Source organism: Watersipora subatra, chromosome 2 (assembly GCF_963576615.1).
Source record: "Watersipora subatra chromosome 2, tzWatSuba1.1, whole genome shotgun sequence".
Taxonomy (NCBI): Eukaryota; Metazoa; Bryozoa; class Gymnolaemata; order Cheilostomatida; family Watersiporidae; genus Watersipora; species Watersipora subatra.
Genome location: NC_088709.1, coordinates 54,597,726 through 54,617,537, shown reverse-complemented (window position 1 = coordinate 54,617,537; position 19,812 = coordinate 54,597,726). Strand labels below are relative to the sequence as shown.

General features: G+C 32.1%; 1 protein-coding gene across 1 annotated transcript in view; it reads left to right on the top strand.

Moving 5' to 3' along the window:
- Positions 1–19,812, top strand: part of LOC137388341 (sushi, von Willebrand factor type A, EGF and pentraxin domain-containing protein 1-like) — a 99,307-nt gene that overhangs the window by 36,300 nt on the left and 43,195 nt on the right. The window contains exons 11-22 of the mRNA XM_068074828.1: positions 325–460; positions 2,388–2,516; positions 6,000–6,182; positions 6,459–6,641; positions 7,508–7,687; positions 8,931–9,101; positions 10,433–10,624; positions 10,823–11,017; positions 12,358–12,552; positions 13,109–13,279; positions 13,987–14,178; positions 14,381–14,575. Coding sequence (XP_067930929.1) covers positions 325–460; positions 2,388–2,516; positions 6,000–6,182; positions 6,459–6,641; positions 7,508–7,687; positions 8,931–9,101; positions 10,433–10,624; positions 10,823–11,017; positions 12,358–12,552; positions 13,109–13,279; positions 13,987–14,178; positions 14,381–14,575 — 2,122 coding nt within the window. The remainder of the gene's footprint in view (positions 1–324; positions 461–2,387; positions 2,517–5,999; positions 6,183–6,458; positions 6,642–7,507; positions 7,688–8,930; positions 9,102–10,432; positions 10,625–10,822; positions 11,018–12,357; positions 12,553–13,108; positions 13,280–13,986; positions 14,179–14,380; positions 14,576–19,812) is intronic.

Below are 19,812 nucleotides of genomic sequence, written 5' to 3'. Positions count from 1 at the left end.
AACTTAAAAAACAATAATTTGTTGCAGAATTTCTATTCTATAGATTTATTGCTACTTCTGATTTTTTACAAGTTTTGAATTTACTCCAAAAAACCATCAAATGATTACAAAGAAGCTTGGACGGCTTCATTTCTTTTGATAATCAAAATATTTATATTGAGGTTAGTGTTTAATAATTTAAAAAGTTCTCTACTATAGACTTCTTAACAATACGAAAGATGGTTCTTAAGATCTGTTTGTTTACCAATTGAAAATATTTACCCATGTGATGATTACAAGTTCTTGAAAGGGCCAGTTGAAAGTAGAGATCAGTATTTTCTTTAGGTATACACACAGAATGGCACTCTTCTGCGACAGTTTACAACAGAAGAAACTCTGGTGATAAGAGGAGATTTTGTAAAGGTTACCTTCACTACAGATGGTTCAGCAGTAAAGAAAGGTTTCAGCATGCGCTGGCAAGGTGAGTCATTAAGCTTCAGGATGACCTCTTCTATTGTATAATTCCTGTGATGATGTTAGACAAAGCAGTTTTTATTACCGTTAAGTTTTAATCTAGCTAAGAAGGAGACTTGCGGAAGCTTTTTTATGCATATGGACTTGTTTGACATGTTGTTGTGTTTTTAATTAACTGAATTGGGTTACCTTATCAATTTCTCGAGAAAAATAGTTAGCAGTGCTCAAGTTTTATTGTCTGATGCAGGAAAGAGCCTTTACTTTCAGCTACTAATGCTGTTAGCTCTTAAACAAGGTCTAACCTATTTAGTTATCAGAATAATCATTCGAATTTCTAAGAATTAAATATATGAATAATCGTTCGAATTTACAAGATTGAAGTATATAGTGACCGATGTTGGGCAATATGTTACTGTTATCATTTTTTCTAAATAACTTTGCTAAGTAGATTTTCTAAAAATCTAGATAAATATCACAACTTCTTGATATTTGTTGCTATGACGTTTTGAAATGTAAACAAAATTGTGCATTGGTTTTCTATTATTACTGTATTACTACTGTATATTAATAATATTGGTTATTCTAATACTATCAGCGCTTTTTACTTCTAATTATGTATTTCTCCTATTGCAGGGGAGAGATATAAACATATAACTTTCCCTTTCAATATTGCTGTTTGTTGTACATAATAAAACCGAGTACATTACAACTACCATTGCAGCTACCATTGCAGTTCTCCTATTGCACTGCAGTGACATTTGACTTCTAATATTGCATTTCTCAACCATCAGTACCCTTTCTTTTTTCCAATATCACTTTGGTCATGGGCTGTATAACAGGGGAATTTTTAGTATATATAAGTAATATATATTGAAATATATCATACTTAGAACTAAAATTAAGGTGCTCAACATAGGATGGAACAGTATAAATTAGAAAATTAAATAGTTCACTTATATTTTTAAGTAATATATATACATGTATATATATATATATATTTATATAAGGATATCTTACATTTCCATAGATTACAAACTGTTCTACCTCAATTAGGTATAAAACTATTAATAACACAAGTACAAGCATTATAAACCATTCAAAATCCAACCACGAAGTTATCAAAAAATGTAGCTTATACTAACGTCACCAAGATCAAATTTTTGTTCGACTTTATATTTTGTGTGTACATATCAAATAATATATTTTTAACAAAAACGGCGAAAGAACTGAAAAAAAAATTATGCACTTTAAAATGCAGTAGAGTTATACTTATCATTATTGAAAACAAAAATATGTAAAATGACTGAAACGTTAACATTATCAAATAGTCACTTAAATGTGAAACAGGTTGATGCTTAGATGTTGAGGTATGAGCAGACAGTATTAAACTTTAGCATCTCTCATTTCACATATGGAACACATACAGTAGTTTCTCACAACAGTTGTATTCTAGTCAATTTTTATTAGGAGCTAGCATGCTTGGTAGTCCCGTACACTGTGGGACATTTTCATGAGTAGTCGGGCACAACATAATTATTATGTGGCATGGCAAATCAGCTGAGTCGCATTGTGGTAAGCGCACCAATCAACAAATTAGATAATTTGAGTTCAATCTTTTTGCGAGACGATAATTTCTTCTCTCAGTGTGGCTCTTATTATAGAAAAGATTAGTGTTTAAATGCTTCTCATTTATTTAAAAAAATATTAATTATGCAGAAGTTTAAACATCTTTAGTTTTAGTGATAAGTAAATATAAACTTTATGATCCTGTTTAAAAGATTGTTATTATCAATAACATGTAAACTTATATTGTTTTAGTTGTTGTGGAAATTTTAGAAGAGAATCATAATTATTAACAGTAGTATTTTCATCGCTCGTTACGCTTACACTGCATATATGAATGATGAAAGTTTGTTTTATTTCTTTTCTGATAGGCAACTATAATTCCTGCAGACAGGAAACAGGTGACTGTGATGAAAATACAATTTGCACTGACCCATGTGACTCTAGTAACAAATGTATATGCAACAATGGCTATGAAATGGATGGGAGAAACTGTTCACGTAAGTAATATCTCTCACTTTTACTTAGCATGTTGGTGTTATCTTACTCTGACTTCGGGCTTTTAAATTGTGCTTTAGTTTTACATGTACCAAAAAGATGCACAGCAAATGATTTTAGTAGAATTATTTTAAGATCTTATGAGCCAAGTTAATATTGAACTCTACTAAAAGAACTGGTTGAAAAGATAGCAAACTAATTCATATTTTGTTAAGCTAGTTAGTGGGTGTACAGCTCCAGCCATAATTTAATAAAACATGATTGATAGGTTGTTTTCATGAGTTTTTACTGTGACCTGAACAGGAAGTTAAATACAGTAAAGGGCATCCAAGGAAAAACAAAATAACCAAATAGGTGACAGCTAATTAGCCCTGTTCCATTAATAGTATATGCATGTAATGAATGTAAGCAGAAGTTGTTTGCCCCTGTAATCAAATTTCAAAAGGTTCATAACTATAAAATAGGTAAATTTATGAAGAATGAGTTATTGTGCATGATGCAATACAACCAACCTATGTTTGTAAGTTTGTATCTTAACATGCCCCTCAGACTGAAACAATATTTATCTGTGAGACATGTACGTGATGTTATCAAAAGGTTTAGTGAATGCCAGGCTATTATTATTGTTCATGTAGGTGTACACAACATCGGCGTGTTGCTTTGATTGTGATGTTTGTCTGTGTTCTTGGCTAAGGCGGCTACATTGTGATTGCCTACATATGGGTTTGTTGCATCGCCCTGCTGCATGTCGAGTGAAGCTAGGGGATGAAGCAAGTGTAAAGCTTGTTTATTAGCTTCTGCTATTGTCATGTATTCAGCATAGGTAGATGTAGATGCAAATGCTACAAATGGTTGTTTGAGAGATTTTTAGTTTGTAGTAGCCAAATTGTCAATCATAATTACATAGCCTGTTTTAAAATGACTTTCGTTTAGATTGCCACTCTAGTCAGAGTTCAATTAGCCAAGAAGAGTACAATTTGATGATTAAAGTGGTAGTGGGTTTGGTTTAGTGGTCTTGGTATAACGTAATACTCTTTTGAGTGTGTTACCATGAGCGAGAGTTGGCTTTTCAGAAATCTTTGATAACTTAGACACTATCAGCTTATATCAGGCCGAGTGCCAGTCATTAAGTAGGGGAGGTTCCTAATTGCCTGTCTATATGAAATATTAGTGTTCAACTCATTTTCATCAGTCGCTTTTTTTAAAGCCATAGCCTGATCAGCTGGTGTGTAGACAGGTGTAAAATCTGTCATATTATAACAATGCAGTATTGCTTCGATATAGCATTCCTGGCACATCTGATAGTGGCCATTTCTCAAACGACGCAAATCTATACCTAATAAAGACTGTTATTTACCTACAATACTTTGAATCTCCTATGAAGTGTGTGTATAGTGTTATCTATAAGCTCTTGTCTGTTCCTGATAGCAACGATGTCATAAACTCCAAAGAGTATAATGATTTGAGCATTGGCTATCATGTGCCTGTTATACAAGCTGAAGTCGACGCTATTAGCAGCCTGTCATGTAGCTTTAAGATGTGTATTGTACCAAATGTGTCCACTTTGATTAAACCTGTATAGAGAGTTAAAATGACATGTAAGTTGTGCATCATCAGTTTGCATTATTTCCTACCCGTAAAACTGCTGTACATCTGTCAATTGCTGCATTAAGATATGCATCTTTGATGGCTAGCTGATTTAATTTCAAGTTCTCATTCACGATTTTTTGTAGTAATGAGTCTGTGACAGACCGATAATAGTCTGATGGAGGTGCCAAAGTTTTTCTTTCTCTCTTTGGTCTCTCATCAACTCCTATTTATGATATTGAGTTGACTGTGTATTTAGTGGATCATTGGCAGCTTCATGCATATGTACAGCTTGTATCAGTGGCTCTGCATCTCTGTTATGAGATTTTTAGCCATCAAATTTTACTGTGCATTGGCCGATAGCTCGGTGAGTTGATCCATGAGGTTTGGTTTGTAATCTTCATCATCTTCAGCGTTTGTTATTTTCAAGAGAATGGCTTTGTGAAGACTGTTGTCTATTGTGTATAAGTTGTTTATGAACCTGGTTTTCCATAATTTATAAGAAGCCTAGGTTGTATTAAAGTGGAGTCTGCTCTTGGGCTCTTAATCTGTTGAGGTAGTTGGTGCATGTGTAGCTTGAGCCATAATTTAATAAAGCATGAATGATTTGTTGCTGCCATGAATATTTAATTAGAACCTAACAAAAAATTAAATACAATATGCTGCATGGACAGAAGAACAAAATAACTAACCAAATGACGGTTAATTAGTCCAGTTAACCAATAATAAAATAAGTATGTAATGAATTTAAGCAGGAGTTGTATGTTCCTGTAGCCAAATGTCAAAGAAGGCATAAATCTCAAATTAGCAAATATATATGTAGATTGGGTCCATGCGCATGCCGCTATACTAACAATCTTTGTTTATAGGCTTGCATTTTAACATATTGTTTCAACAAAATTAAAACTGATGTTACACTGACAGATTGTAAAAGCTTCATAAAAGAAAGATTTGTGGAAAAGACAATTTAGTTTGTTCACGGGTAATTTTAGATGAGGGAGTTCATTCTGCACATTTGCATGCAAGCGGTACCACAAGTGACTGGCAGCACAGTTTTAATACCCCAAACTTTTACTTAACTTCTTTGTGGTACCATACTCTGAATTTGAAATTTTAAGTTGTCTTTTAGCTCTACATGTATATATTACGTCTAAGAAAAGACCCATGACCAATTACTTTATTATTACAGTAACACATTTAAAACTCTGTAAGCTGAGTTAGTTGTGGAACATACTAGAAACCACTTGTTAAGATTTAAAAATGCAAATCGGTAGTTGACCATTAAATTTAATGGTGCACCTTCAGATCAAAATTATTTCATAAAAAATGTTGTAGAGGAAATTAATTTAGTTTGTTTATAAGCATGTTTTTATGGCGTAACTTGTAATCATTCAGCACCAAAATATTTTCAAGTTGTTTTGTTACAGTAATGTAGCTGAAATAAAACTGATCAAAAGAAATTAAGTTTCAGTGCAAGTTGGTATTACTAGGACACATAAACTTAAGAACTTCTCTTCCCTTTTCACTTTTAGAATAAATGTATTTTTTTACCAATCATAATATACATATCAATATTTAATATTTTAGTATACTCATTAAGCAACTTTGTTTGTATGTATTAGTGCAGGTGTGAAAATAACACGGTTTTGTAATCATAGTACTTTAGTCAATTACAGACTCAACTAAAATATATACATTTTGTGTGAACCATTATTACCTATGTATTTGTGTAATCTTGTTCAATAGTCTGTTTTAACCTTACACATATATGTGTATTTGTGATTAGTGATAAGGACATGAGTCCATCAAATATTTTACTACAAGATATATATTTTTTTAACAGAATAGTGTTAAACATATTCTCTATTAAACAAATAAAATGGTGAAACCTGTTTTAGGGGTGTCATGTGGCCTTCCATCACTTATTGATAAATCAGATGCTCAGGCCACAGTTATAACAGGGACTAAGTATATGGATACAACACACTATACTTGTCTTCCTGGATATGAGTTTAGATCTAGAAGAAACACTATTACCTGTCAAAGCAATCGATCATGGACAAGTCCTCCAATATGTGATGGTAAGATAACTTCTTCTCCTTTTTAAAAAAACAAGGGGTTTGTAATCAAGTTGGAAAAAGCAAGGTTCTCTTCAGTTAGTAGCAGGTATAACTTTAGCCAACATGGTAATCTATAAACTATGACAGAATAGCTCAATTTCTGCAACCCATTGCAATGGTTTCTCTAATGTAAATGTCTTACCAATTTTATATTTCAATAACCTGTGCATACAGCTTTATATTTAAATGATGGGTCTATACAACTGTTAAATATCTAAATTGGTAAACCTGTTTTAGTGGTAGCCTGTGGCCCTCCACCACTTATTGAGAAATCAAATGCTAAGGCCACAGTTATAACAGGGACTGAGTATATGGATACAGCAAACTATACTTGTCTTCTTGGGTATGAGTTTAGAGCTGGAAGAGATACTATTACCTGTCAAAGCAATCGGTCATGGACAAATCCTCCAACTTGTGATGGTAAGACAACTTCTCTTCAATAAAATAAGTAGAAGGTTTGTGATCAAGTTAGTAAGACTCAAGGCTATCTACAGTTAGTAGCAGCTATAAATTTAGCCTAGATAGTAATCTATTAACTATGACAGCAGTAGCCTAATCTATGCAACTCCTTGCAAGGAATTTTATCATGTAAATGACCTGGCGAGTCTACAGTTAAGTAATCTATGCATTCAGATTCATAATGAAACAGTAGACCCAGAACAATCAGAGTATCTACTTACAAATACATGTTTGTGATGTGCTGCAGTACTTGTTATGTTGCAGTACTCTCAGTTGCAACATCTTACACAAAAGGTTTATTCACCAATAGTCAGTCATTGTAAGCTGGGCTGTAGTAAGCAATTAATTAATACTTTACCAACAATTTTTAAAGCTTTACAGTGAAATTAATAATTTAGCAATTAGAATGCCCTTCATTCACATTTGAATTTCACGTCTGTGTCACATGTTATTTGTGATCTGCTTTTCATGGCCTGCTAGTTTTGATTTTCTACTTTGGTCTTTCACAACTAGTCTGCTACCAAAGACCTGTTGCTCATAACCTGCTACATGTAACCTGTTACCTATATGTAACTACATTTGACTTGCTGCTTGTAACCTACTACCTATGACTACCTATCAGTTGTAGTGGCTTACTTATGACTTTCACCTTATGAACCGCTACTTTTGATGCGCTATTCATGACCAACACACCCCAACCCACACACAAACACATACCCACCAATACGTGTGCACACGCATGCGCACACACACACATTTTTTAGTATTAATTCAAAATGGTTTTTTGGGATAAACAAGTTCGTTATAAATACTTCATTTTGTTTAAGCTGTAGACTGTGGAAGGCTACCAGAAGTAGAAAATGGACAGCCACTCAATCGCTATGGAAACACAACATTTGAGTCCATCATTACTTATATGTGCATTGGTCTAGAGTACCGAATGCTTGGCTCTGAGCTTGTACGATGTACTGAGGATGGATCATGGTCAGCCCCACCACTTTGCTACAGTAAGACATGCCTATATGTTTTGTTTATAATAATTCTATTCCTCATCTCTGTTCGTCTATTTCATTAAAAAGGTTAATAACAGTAAGAAATAGAATAATTACCGTGGCTAGTCACTGCGCTGAGCAGCTGTTATGCAAATAATTTATTTAGATGAAATACATGTTAATATGTATAGACTATTAGAGTGAAACAAAGAGGTATTGGTTGAGATTTGATACGAAGTGATTAAAATTGCTTATTGGTCGAAGGTTAGTAGACGAAGAGTTTCATACTGCTGACACCTAAAGCATGACCTATGATCTGATGCAGAGAATGAAAGTACCAGGTAGTAAAACCATCAAGGAATAACCTGTGTTATGTGTAGTCAACAGCATAGTGGTTTTAGATGTAGTTAATTTGTTAAATTGATTTAACATACACTATAATTAACAAATTGCTAATTCAAGGGTAACAATTCAAAAACCTTGTTAAACACTGTCACATCATGCTAAGAACAAATAAAATATTAAAATAGGTCATCTGGTAAAATGTTAAAAAGTTTTTATTCAATAAGCAACAATAAAATATCAGCATGAAATTAAGCCAAATTTTGCCTTTCAAAAAAGGTTTCTAAGTAGAAAATAACCAAAATTATTTTTAAAAATGTATATAATTGTTACTGTGACAACCTTTCTCTGAACTTCAGTGGGCTACGTTCAGGATTATTTCCCACAATCGTTTACTGAAATGCTGTTTATTTAATACAGCCTATAATAAAACTGACTGCGCTAGATTTAATTCATTTGATGCAACATTTAAACCTAAGTGATGCAACATTTCTTTACTAATAACTCCAACGTATAGTTTTGCATGTAGTTTTATGAAATTGCTATTCATCTTGACATACATGTATATAGTTGGTACAAAATAAAACTGGATTATTTGTTGTAGTAATTGAATTAAGACATTTTGATTTGCATTTAACATTTTTGAAATTTAGTTATTTTGGAAAATCCCTTTACAAACTTGGTTAAAATTACAAAACAGACTAAATGCACTAAATACATCTTCATGTAATAATTTTAGGCATACTTTTTATTTACTTTTGCTTTAGTAGTTGTTGCCAGAGTAACAATAGTGATTTGTATTGCCTACATTTAGTCATATGATAGTCTTATTAACAATAAGATTTAAACCTTCCGACGTAAACTTCTTTAATTATTGGGTAAATTTTGAAACTTAATTCTCTATCCTTAATTACAGAAGTAAATTGTGGACCTCCACCAGTAGTGCTAAACTCAGAGAGACATGTATCAGGACATGAACATAATGATACAGTTGATTATGTTTGTCATGATGGATATCTTATGGAAGGAGAAAACTCCATAAGCTGCCAAAACACAGGGCATTGGACAGTACCACCAGAGTGCAAAGGTAAAGTCTAAACAAGATAAATCTCATGCCACAATTTTCTTTCAGAGCAAATCATATGTTTGCAATTATTCTTTTTTCTAAAAGTTCTGCATGGGCTATCTGATATTGTTTTTTTATAAACCATTTTTAAAACAGTTCGAAAAAAATCTTATGCAGAATTTTACTTTTAACTGGTTAAAAACATTTTTTAGTGTTTTTTTAAGAAAAGATTATAATAATTGTTCTGAAAATTTTACGGTTGTTAAATTTTCAGCATACAAAGAGTTTTTTTAATTTTCAAATTTCTACACTAGACAAAAATTTGTCACCTCATGATGGTTTGAGCCAACCGAAAATGTAGCTGATCCCATGGTTCATAGTTATGATGTCACTTATGGGTGATCAGGCATAGTGTATATTTTATTCCAATTTATTTTTTATGCTCATCAACACCGTGAAACTACAATAAAACAATAACTTGATTGTCGATAAAAGGTTATTGAAAGTACGTTAATTATACAGTTGGTCATCTTCAAAGCCTTTGGTAACATATAAAATAAAACACATAAATACATAAAAGTTACCTTAATAACACATCTGGGAGATTGCTAAATAAAATTTGACTCCTCTTCTGGTTAATTATTAATTATATTATGTATGTATATGACATTAAAGTAATGATGAAACTTAATACAAATAAAAAAAGTAACAGCATTGAAAAACAGCGCTGATAAACTACGTGTTGTTGGCTAAAAGGCTGAGAAAAAATGACTTAAATCACAGCTAATCAAATGTATAACACTATGGGATGTCGCACAGACCACACAAGACCCATAGAGCCCCCAGATCGACAGAATTACTGGAATCTTTCTAGGCATGAGCGGTGAATCATACCTTACATTGTGAAGTGCACTATCAAATTAAGAAAGTTAACAGAGACATGCAGAACCTTACAGAAAACCTTGTATTACATAAAAGTTCATTGAATATTGGTTTGCCATAAAACTACATTTTTATTGATTTGTATGAGTCAGTGTTTATGTAGATTTAAATTGTTTCTTTGCATGTTGTACTATCTCCATGTATCAAGTTTTTAATAGAGGTATTTAGAGTGTCATATTTTAATAGGATCTTTGTCTTATGATTTTAGAATTGTTGTGAAGTTGTAAAATCTGCTAGCATAAAACATCTTGCTGAACTATTTTTTCAGACTTAAGCACTGCTAAATTACTCCAAGGAAAGAAAGATTCTCAACTCATGAAGCAACAGATAATAATTTAAAGCTGTCTTATAAATATTGCAGATTTTGATATTGGTATATTTCACTGATGCTGTATTTTCCACTGTTGTAGCAATATTTTGTGATTGGCCTGAAATCCCACAAAAAGCTGAATTAGATTTCATTGCTGGGAAAAAGTTTGGTCAGACAGCTTCTTTTGAATGTTTACCTGGTTTCACCACTGATGATCCTAAATACATATCATGTCAGTCGAATGGTGAATGGAGTCCTGCTCCTAACTGCACATCAGACCAAATAGCCAAAAGTAAGTAATATGTTGTGGTTTGTGGCTCACAGGATAACTTGTTATAACCCAACAATCTTCCAAATGTATGTGAACTTTGTAGCCTCATTCATAAAGTTTGGTTGCCTAGGTAGACAATTGATGGTTAACATCAATCCACTTTGACTTACTTGATGAATAGCAGAGGGTAAAGACTAATGGCAATTGGTACAATTTTAGCAGCAGCTTTCTGTCAGCCTCCTCCATCACCAGAAAATACTACCCTGATTTTAATCACTAGAAGAAGAGTTGGTGAGACAGCTCTTTATGATTGCCTACCTGGTTATATCACACACGATCCTAAATACATAACTTGTCAGCTGAATGGAGAATGGAGTCCTGCTCCCAACTGCACATTTAATCCAGTAGTTGAAAGTAAGGAATAGAGTATATATATTTCTAATTATTTTTTTCTCATCGCATTTGAGAGACAAAACGACATATGTATAGCGTAATCTTTATTATATACACTTGTAGGACCTATAAAAGTTAATTAACATTCTAGTTTGTCGTGATAGACCATCAGATGTGTCGACAAAACAGACAGAACAAGCAGCTGCACAATTGCTCAAAAATACTTGAAAGCGATCCATCGGTGCAGGCAACGCAGCGTCAATCTACCGATGTGAATGTCAAAATGAATTGAGTAAGATCAAAATATATATTTTGCCTTAGCCTTGACATTCTAGAGACAGATAAATGCTAGAAAGGTACACATGGCTCTTATTGTAATGAAAAAGTATTTTTGTTTCACTTTACTGTAATCGAATAAAATGTATTTTATTACCTTTCCTTTGCAAAACAAAACTCACTGTTTAGAAAATTGAAAACAAACCTTTTTAAATGATTTTGAAAATGTTCCTAAATGATTGTAAAGTTTATCTAATCATTAACCATGAATCGAGTGAAAGTGATAAGATAAAGGAGGTTTTTCAATGCAAACCAATAATACTGCAGTTATAGCACAGCCAACCAATAGATAAGCCAAGTCTAGTTTGTCTTCTGTATTAGACCTAAAGGGGCGAGCTTAGAAAGATCTTGGAACGGATTAGGCAAATCACCTGTACTGTACTTTTACTGTTCAAATAACGTACAATTTGCATAACGTAAATTTTCATGGAATACATACTTACATTGTAGGAGCACCTACTGTATGCTGGTAAAAGTTACTAACATGATTAGACATATAAGATGAATATACATTGTATATTAACAGTTATCAGCACTATTTAGCAACAAGCTACAAGACTTCATAGCCAAGGCAAAAAAATGGATGGTTACCTTCAACTCACTGTACTAGACATGATGAATATCAGATACTAAAAATAATCATATAATTAACACTGTTACAGCAACATCAATTCAGGATCTATAATCACTCAAATACTAGATGCATTCAATCAATGGTTCCATAGTCAGTCAGGGGACTTTTTTGAATGCCTAGTTGGTTCCACTACTGATGTTCCTAAAGACTTAACACACCAGCTAAATATAGAATAAAGTTCTGTTACTAACTGCACATAAGATCCAATAGTTCAAAATAAGTAACATGCCTATATGCCCAATCATCATGATAAATTGCATTAAAAAAACCTTCATTCAAGTTTAATTACCTTAAGTTACCAAACAGGAGGGTGTTGGTTCACCATCAACCATTTTTAATGTATTTGTTAGATAGTAGATATTAAAGAGTAACATCAAAGCTATCATTTTAGCAGCAACTTTCTGTCAGCCCCCTTCCACACCTGAAAATACTAGACTGCTTTCAATCACTGGAACAAGAGTTGGTCAGACAGCACTTTATGATTGTCTACCTGGTTATACTACAGATGATCCCAAATACATAATATGCCAAACGAATGGGGAGTGGAGTCCTGCCCTTAACTGTACTTTAGATCAAGAAGTCAAAGGTAATGAAACTTTTTATTATCATCATTTACCCTATTTACCATGTATATTGAAAGACTGACTACCTAATAGAGACTATAGTTAAACTAACCGTTCTGTCTAAATTTGAAATGTTTAATTTTACATTAAAATGAAATTGATGCAACAATTTATTTTGTTACTAACTAGTGCATATAATTTTGTTTTTTAGTTTTATGAAATAGATATTCATATTAATATGTACTGATTTCAAAATAAAACTGCAATAATTTTGATGGTGTTTAAATTAAAGCTTTTTGATATGTATTTATATTGTTTGAACTTTGTTTTGTTTTGGAATTTCACTTAGAAGCTTGGTTTAAATCACAAAATAAACTAAATACACCTTTATGTAAAAGTAGTGAAGCATATTTTTCATTTAATTTTACTTTAGTTGTTGTTGCTAGGGTAACAATTTTGATTTTATAGCTTATTTTTAGTCATTAAATAGTCTCATTGCAAATCAAATTTAAAGTTTCAAAACTTCTTTAACTTTTAAAAATAAATTTAAAAAATTGAATTTTTTATCCTTAACTGTAGAAGTGAATTGTGGACCTCCACCAGTGGTGCTAAATTCGGAGAGACATGTATCAGGACATGAACACGACGATACAGTTGATTATGTTTGCCATGATGGATATATGATGGAAGGAGACAACTCCATTAGCTGTCAAAATACAGGGTACTGGACAGTGCCGCCGGAGTGCAAGGGTAACAGTCAAAACAATATAAAAAAGTTTTAAATGGTAATTTTTTAAATTACCATTTAAAAAATAATTTTTTTTAAATGGTAGTTTTGGGGTTTTGACTTGTCTTGCAATTTTTACATGGTATATCTGATATTATTTTTCATCAACCATTTTTACAGCAGTTCCAAAAAATTTGAAAATTGTTATTTTCACCTGGTTGAAAATTGAAAGCGTTTGTAGTATTTTTTTTAGAAAATTTTATAATAAAAATTTTGATTATTTTATGTCTTTACAAATGTTCAGCACACTGTGAGACTTATTTATCCCATTTCTATGCCTGACCAAAGTGTGTTGTCTAATATGAGCCATCTAAAAACCTTGTTTTTATTGGTTCGAATGAGTCAGTGTTTTTGGAGACTTAAATTGTTTGTTTTGCGTGTTGTACAATGTCCACGAATCAAGTGACTATTAGCAGTATTTAGAATATCCCATTTTAATAGGTGTTTTATCCTATGATTTAAAGTTGCAGTCATGTTGTAAAACCTCTTGCAATTGAGGTTGTACTAAACTATCTGCAAGCTGTAGCCGCTGCTAAATTTATTCAAAGAAAGGGGATTTTTCACTTCATAGCAACAAACAATATCTTAAGGTCTTAATTTAAATATTCATATAACATAAGTACATATATCAATAGCTGTCTATCACTGAAGCTGTGTTTGATTATTGTAGCAATATCTTGTGATTGGCCTGACATCCCAAAAAAAGCTCAATTAGATTTCATTGCTGGGACAAAGTTTGGTCAGATAGCCTCTTTTGAATGTCTATCTGGTTACACCACTGACGATTCTAAATACATAACATGTCAGTTGAATGGAAAATGGAGTCCTGCTCCTAACTGCACATCAGACCAAATACCGGAAAGTAGGTATTATGTTGAGATTTACGGTTCACATGGTGACCTGTTACTACTCAACATTCATCCAAATGTATATGAATTTTGTAGCCTCATTTCTAAAAGTCTGTTGCCTAGGTAAATAATGGTTTGTTAACATCAATCCACTTTGACTTACATGCATTTGATGAATAGCATATGGTAAAGACTAATGGCAATGATACAATTTAGCAGCAGCTTTCTGTCAGCCGCCATCAACACCAATCAATAGTAAACTGATTTCAATCACTGGAACAAGAGTTGGTGAGACAGCTCTTTATGAATGCCTACCTGGTTATGCCACGGATGATCCTATATACATAACATGTCAGCTGAATGGAGAATGGAGTCCTGCCCCCAACTGCACATTATATCCAATAGTTGAAAGTAGGTGATACAGTAGATGCTCATATAACTTATACCCTTCATAACATAAATTTCACAGAACATAGAAAGTTAATGTACAGATTTTGATTAACGATAATCTTTTAGTTAAAGCGTTGTTCTATTTTTCTCCTTGCACTTGTGAGACAAAACGACATACACGTACAAATAACGGAATCTCTATTATACATACACTTATATGCAAATTCTATGACACTCTAGTTTGTCGTCAAAGATTGCAAGGTGTGTCGATAAAACAGAAATAATAAGTAGCTGCAAAATTGCTCAGAAAAACTTGAAAGTGACCGATTCGTGCAGGTGTTACAGCCTCGGTCTACCAATCTAAATTTCAAAATGATTTGGAGATTGGTCAAAGATATATTTTATCTTAGCTTGCCACCCTAGAGCCAGATAGACTCCGGAAAGGTATGCATGGTTTTTATTGTGGTCAATAAATATTTTTGTTTTACTGTATTTTAACCGATTAAAATATTTTTTATTATTTCTCCCTTGCAGAACAAAACTTGCTGCTTAAAAAATTGGAAACGAACAATTTTAAATGAATTTAAAAATTTTCTTAAATTATTATGAAATTCATGGAATCATGAACCTTTAATCAAGTAAAAGTGATAAGATAAATGAGAAAGTTTTTTAATGCAAATAAATAATACTGCAGTTACAGTACAGCCAACCAATTAAAAAGCTATGTTTAGTTTGTCTTTTATATATAGCCGAAAGAGGTGAGTTTAAAAAGATCTTGGAACGGATTAGGCAGATCACATGTATTTTACTGTTCGTATAACGTAAACTTCCTGGAACGAATACTTATATTGTGGGAGCGCCTACATGCTGGTAATAATATCTAACATGATTAAACATATAAGATGAATATGCATTGTATATTAAAAATTATCTGCACTATTTAGCAAAAAAATCACAAGATTTCACAGCCAAAATAGAACATGGAAGGTTAACTTCATTTCATTGAGACAGACATGATAAATAGTATATGCAAAAAAGAATTGCATAATTACCACTGTTGCAGCAATTTTGCTTAAAGACCCGTAAAAACTAAGATACTAGATTGCATTCAGTCAATGGCTCCATGTTGAGTTAAAGAACTTTTTTGAATGCCTAGTTAGTTCCACTACAGCAGATGTTCCTAAATATTTAACTTGTCAGCTAAATAGAGAGTAAATTTATGTTACTAACCATACATTAGATCCAAAACTTAAGAGTAAGTACTATGCTGATATATCCAGCCATCATGATAACTTGTCTATAAGAAACCTTTCACGCAAATTTATTGAGTTTCAGTTACCAAAATGGAGAGTGTTGGTCCACCATCAGCCCTTTTTAATGTATTTGTTAGCGAATGATGAAGAGTAAAATTAATCACACAATTTTAGAAGCAACTTTCTGTCAGCCTCCGGCGACACCAGAACATACTAGACTGCTTTTTATCACCGGAACAAGAGTTGGCCAGACAGCTGTTTATGAATGTCTACCTGGTTATACTACTGATGATCCTATATACATAATATGTCAGCTGAATGGTGAATGGAGTCCTGCCCCAAATTGTACTTTTGATAAAGACTTCAAAGGTAACAAAACTTTTTATTAGTGCAGTAATTATTTTATTGTACATTAAAAAGGAGCTAACTCTCTTTAAAGTGTGTTTCATTGTAAACTGTTTGAGACTTTTTCATATTTCAGGTCAAATTTCTATGTGAGCAAAACATTAATTAGTTGTTTTTAGTAGCCTGCTACACTTTCTGAAAGTTTTTTAACTAGTAATTTGGTTTTTCAAATGACGTGAGATTCAACTTTATTAGCTTTGGTACCCAGTTATTTCACAATTTGAAAGTAAATTATTAATCCACAAAACTTTGTCTTTGTCTTTGGTATTCCCCATCCTTTAAATAACAACTGTTATGAAGTTTGCTTCTGTTGACCTATATTAATCTGATATCTACTGTTGCTTAGCTCACATCTATGGCTGTTACTCAGTTGTGACATAGTGCTATTTAGTGATTCTTGCTATTTTGACTATTACTAGGCTGAAACATGGAGCTCTATACCAAGTTTTAGTGAGTCTCTTGACTCACAAGTTGTAGTTTTATTTAGTGTGCACAGCGACTGTTCAGAAAATGTTGCCAATGCTCCTGGTTGACTCCTCATTAATTGCCAATTGTTTTGCCTGCTTGCATTTGAAAGGTAATATTTTAAATAATGCTACGATTGTTTAAAAAGTTTTTTTTCGAGTAACGGTACTCACTACGTTTGAATTTAACTTTATTCAACAAAGTGTATTTCATGCCAGGAAACCTGTAAGCAAACAGGTCTATTGTAGTAAATTAGGTTTCCATTTTTTTGTTATATTACTATTCAATTATAAATAACTAGCTAGAGCTTACTAGGCAAAAAGCATTTTTAGCAGACAGTTCAAAAAGCTTTGCAAAATTTTTTGTTAGAAATTATAAGAGCTACTAAGGGCTCAGTCTGTGTTGACGCAACACATGTTTTGCTAAAATCTCTTTAAGCAGTAAACAGAGCTAAATTACTCCAAAGTACAATGTAAGAGGAATTATTTACTCAGGAAACAAATAATAATTTTGACAGCTTCATATTATTCATAAAGTTGTAGTACATTTTTAAATAGTAGTAGATTTAACTGATGTTGTATGTATCATTGTAGCAACATCTTGTAATTAGCCTCAAATCCTTGCAAACGTTAAATTGCGAAATCTGCTACAATTATTGTTTTGTTGAAATTTCTTTTTAAGCAGTAACTACTGCTAAATTACTTCAATGAAAAAATAGTGATTTTTCACATATGAAGTAAAAAAAATTTTTAATTTGTTCTCTAAATATTTATATGGTAGTAGTACATATGCCTATTTACTAGCTGTGTATGAATGGTTCCAAAACTAGTTATTTCCATTTTTATTGATATTCAGGACTTTTGCTCTGATAAGATGGTCGAACCACAAATTTTAGCAAGAAACACTTCTTTTAGCTCAAAATAACTTGATCCCATTATTAAATGAATAGATTTGCTTCCAGAATTATGTGTATCTATAGTGAGTTTTAATGCAAAGCCAATAATTTCCAGCCAATCATACCATGGGTTAAAAATTAATAAATTGCAATTCTTATAGTTAACTTTTTTGTTAGGGACTTTTGCTCATTCTGACAGAATTACTTAACTACAAAACTTTTTTTAAAGAGTTTTAATTCAAACTAATTTTAAATCTGCATCAAACTAATTATAATTGGCGGATTTTTCCTTTTTTTACCATTTTAACAGGATCTATCTGATATTATTTTTTTTAAAACAATTATAAAACAATTTCAAAAAATGTTGCAAATTTTTATCTTTAACTAATGAAAAGCATTTTTAGGAAAAGTTTATAATACAATTTTCGATTATTTCAAGTTTTTTTCCAACTTGCACCATACAAAGAGTTTGTTATTTTTCAAATTTTACCACAAGACAAAAATATATCACCTAATAGTAGTTTAAGACAGCTTAAGTCATTCTTTTACTTAAAACTTTAGTGAATATTTTTTTGATGTAAAAATGGATTTTTATAGTTCGTAGGAGTCAGTGTGTATAGAGACTTAAATTTTTTATTTTGCATTTTTCACTATCTCCGTGTATCAAGCTTCTATTATCAGTATTTAGATTGTCTTGTTTCAACTATCTTCTTTTTCTTATGAATCAAAGTCACAATAAAGTTGTGAAACTGACCAGCAAAAAATGTTTGAATTAGATTTTATTGCCGGGACAAAGTTTGGTGAGATAGCCTCTTTTGAATGTATACCTGGTTACACCACTGTCGATTCTAAATGTATAACATGTCAGTTAAATTGAAAATGGATTCCTGCTCCTAACTGCACCTCAGACCACATAGTTATTAGTAGGTACATGTACTATGTTGATGCATTTTACCTCACATGACAAATTGAGATAAAACATCATTTTATCGAATGTATGTTAATTTTTTAGCTTCATTCCTAAAATTATGTAGCCGAGGAAGATATTGGTGGGTTAATATCAATTGTTGTGACTTACTTGATGAATGGCAGATCGTAAAGATTAATGGCAATGCTACCATTTTAGCAGCAATTTTCTGTCAACCTCCTCCAACACCAATCAATACTAAACTGATTTCAATCACTGGAACAAGAGTTGGTGAGACAGCTCTTTATGATTGTCTACCTGGTTACACCACAGATGATCCTATATACATAATATGTCGGATAAATGGGAAATGGAGTTCTGACCCCAACTGTAGTTTGAATCAAGAGCTCAAAGGTAATGAAAATTAGTTTTAGTGTAGTGAATCCTTCATTCTAAACTGAAAAAGAGCTAAATACCATGTACACGTGTTCTGTTGTAAAATGTTTAGGATTTTCTCATTTTGTAGGTCCAATTTCTATGTGAGAAAACATAGTAATCTTTGAATAGTCTGCTACACCTTTTTTTTAACTAATAATTTTAGGTTTCATATGACATGAGATTAAACTTGATTAGTTTTTGTACCCAGTTATTTGACAGTTTAAAGCTGTTTGACTATTCTGCAAATTTTTGTTTTTGAGTTTGGTATACTCCATCTCACAAATAACAACTGTTATCTGGTCTTCTTCTGTTTATCTATATTAATCTGATATCCACTGTTGCTTAGCTATAACTTACGGCTATTACTCAGCTGTGAAACTATTGCCCCTAACTGTACTTTGGATCAAAAAATCAAAGTTAATGAAACTTTTTATTAGTTCAGTTATTTTCTTATTCTACATTGAAAAATAGTTAGGTATCCTTAACACATGTTTTATTGTAAACTTTTCAGAAATTTCTCAATTTTTGGTTAGTTTTGTTTGGGAACATTAATTAATAATATTTGTGTAGTCTTCGACATTTTTTAATAGTTTGTTAACTAATAACTTTGTTTCATGATTTCGTGACATTCAACTCGATTAATTTTTGTATACACTTAACTTGCAGTTTCAAGCTGTGTTATTAATCTACACAACTCTGTTTTTAGTGTACTCCATCTGTCTAATAACAACTGGTATCTGGTCCCCTTCTATTAGTCTATATTAATTTGGTATCTATCGTTGCTCAGTTCAAATTTATGGCTATTACTCAGTGGTGACAAAGAGCTATGAAGTGATTTTTTGTATATAGCTCATAAGTGTTGGTTTACTTGAAACAGAAACTGTTCAGGAAATTA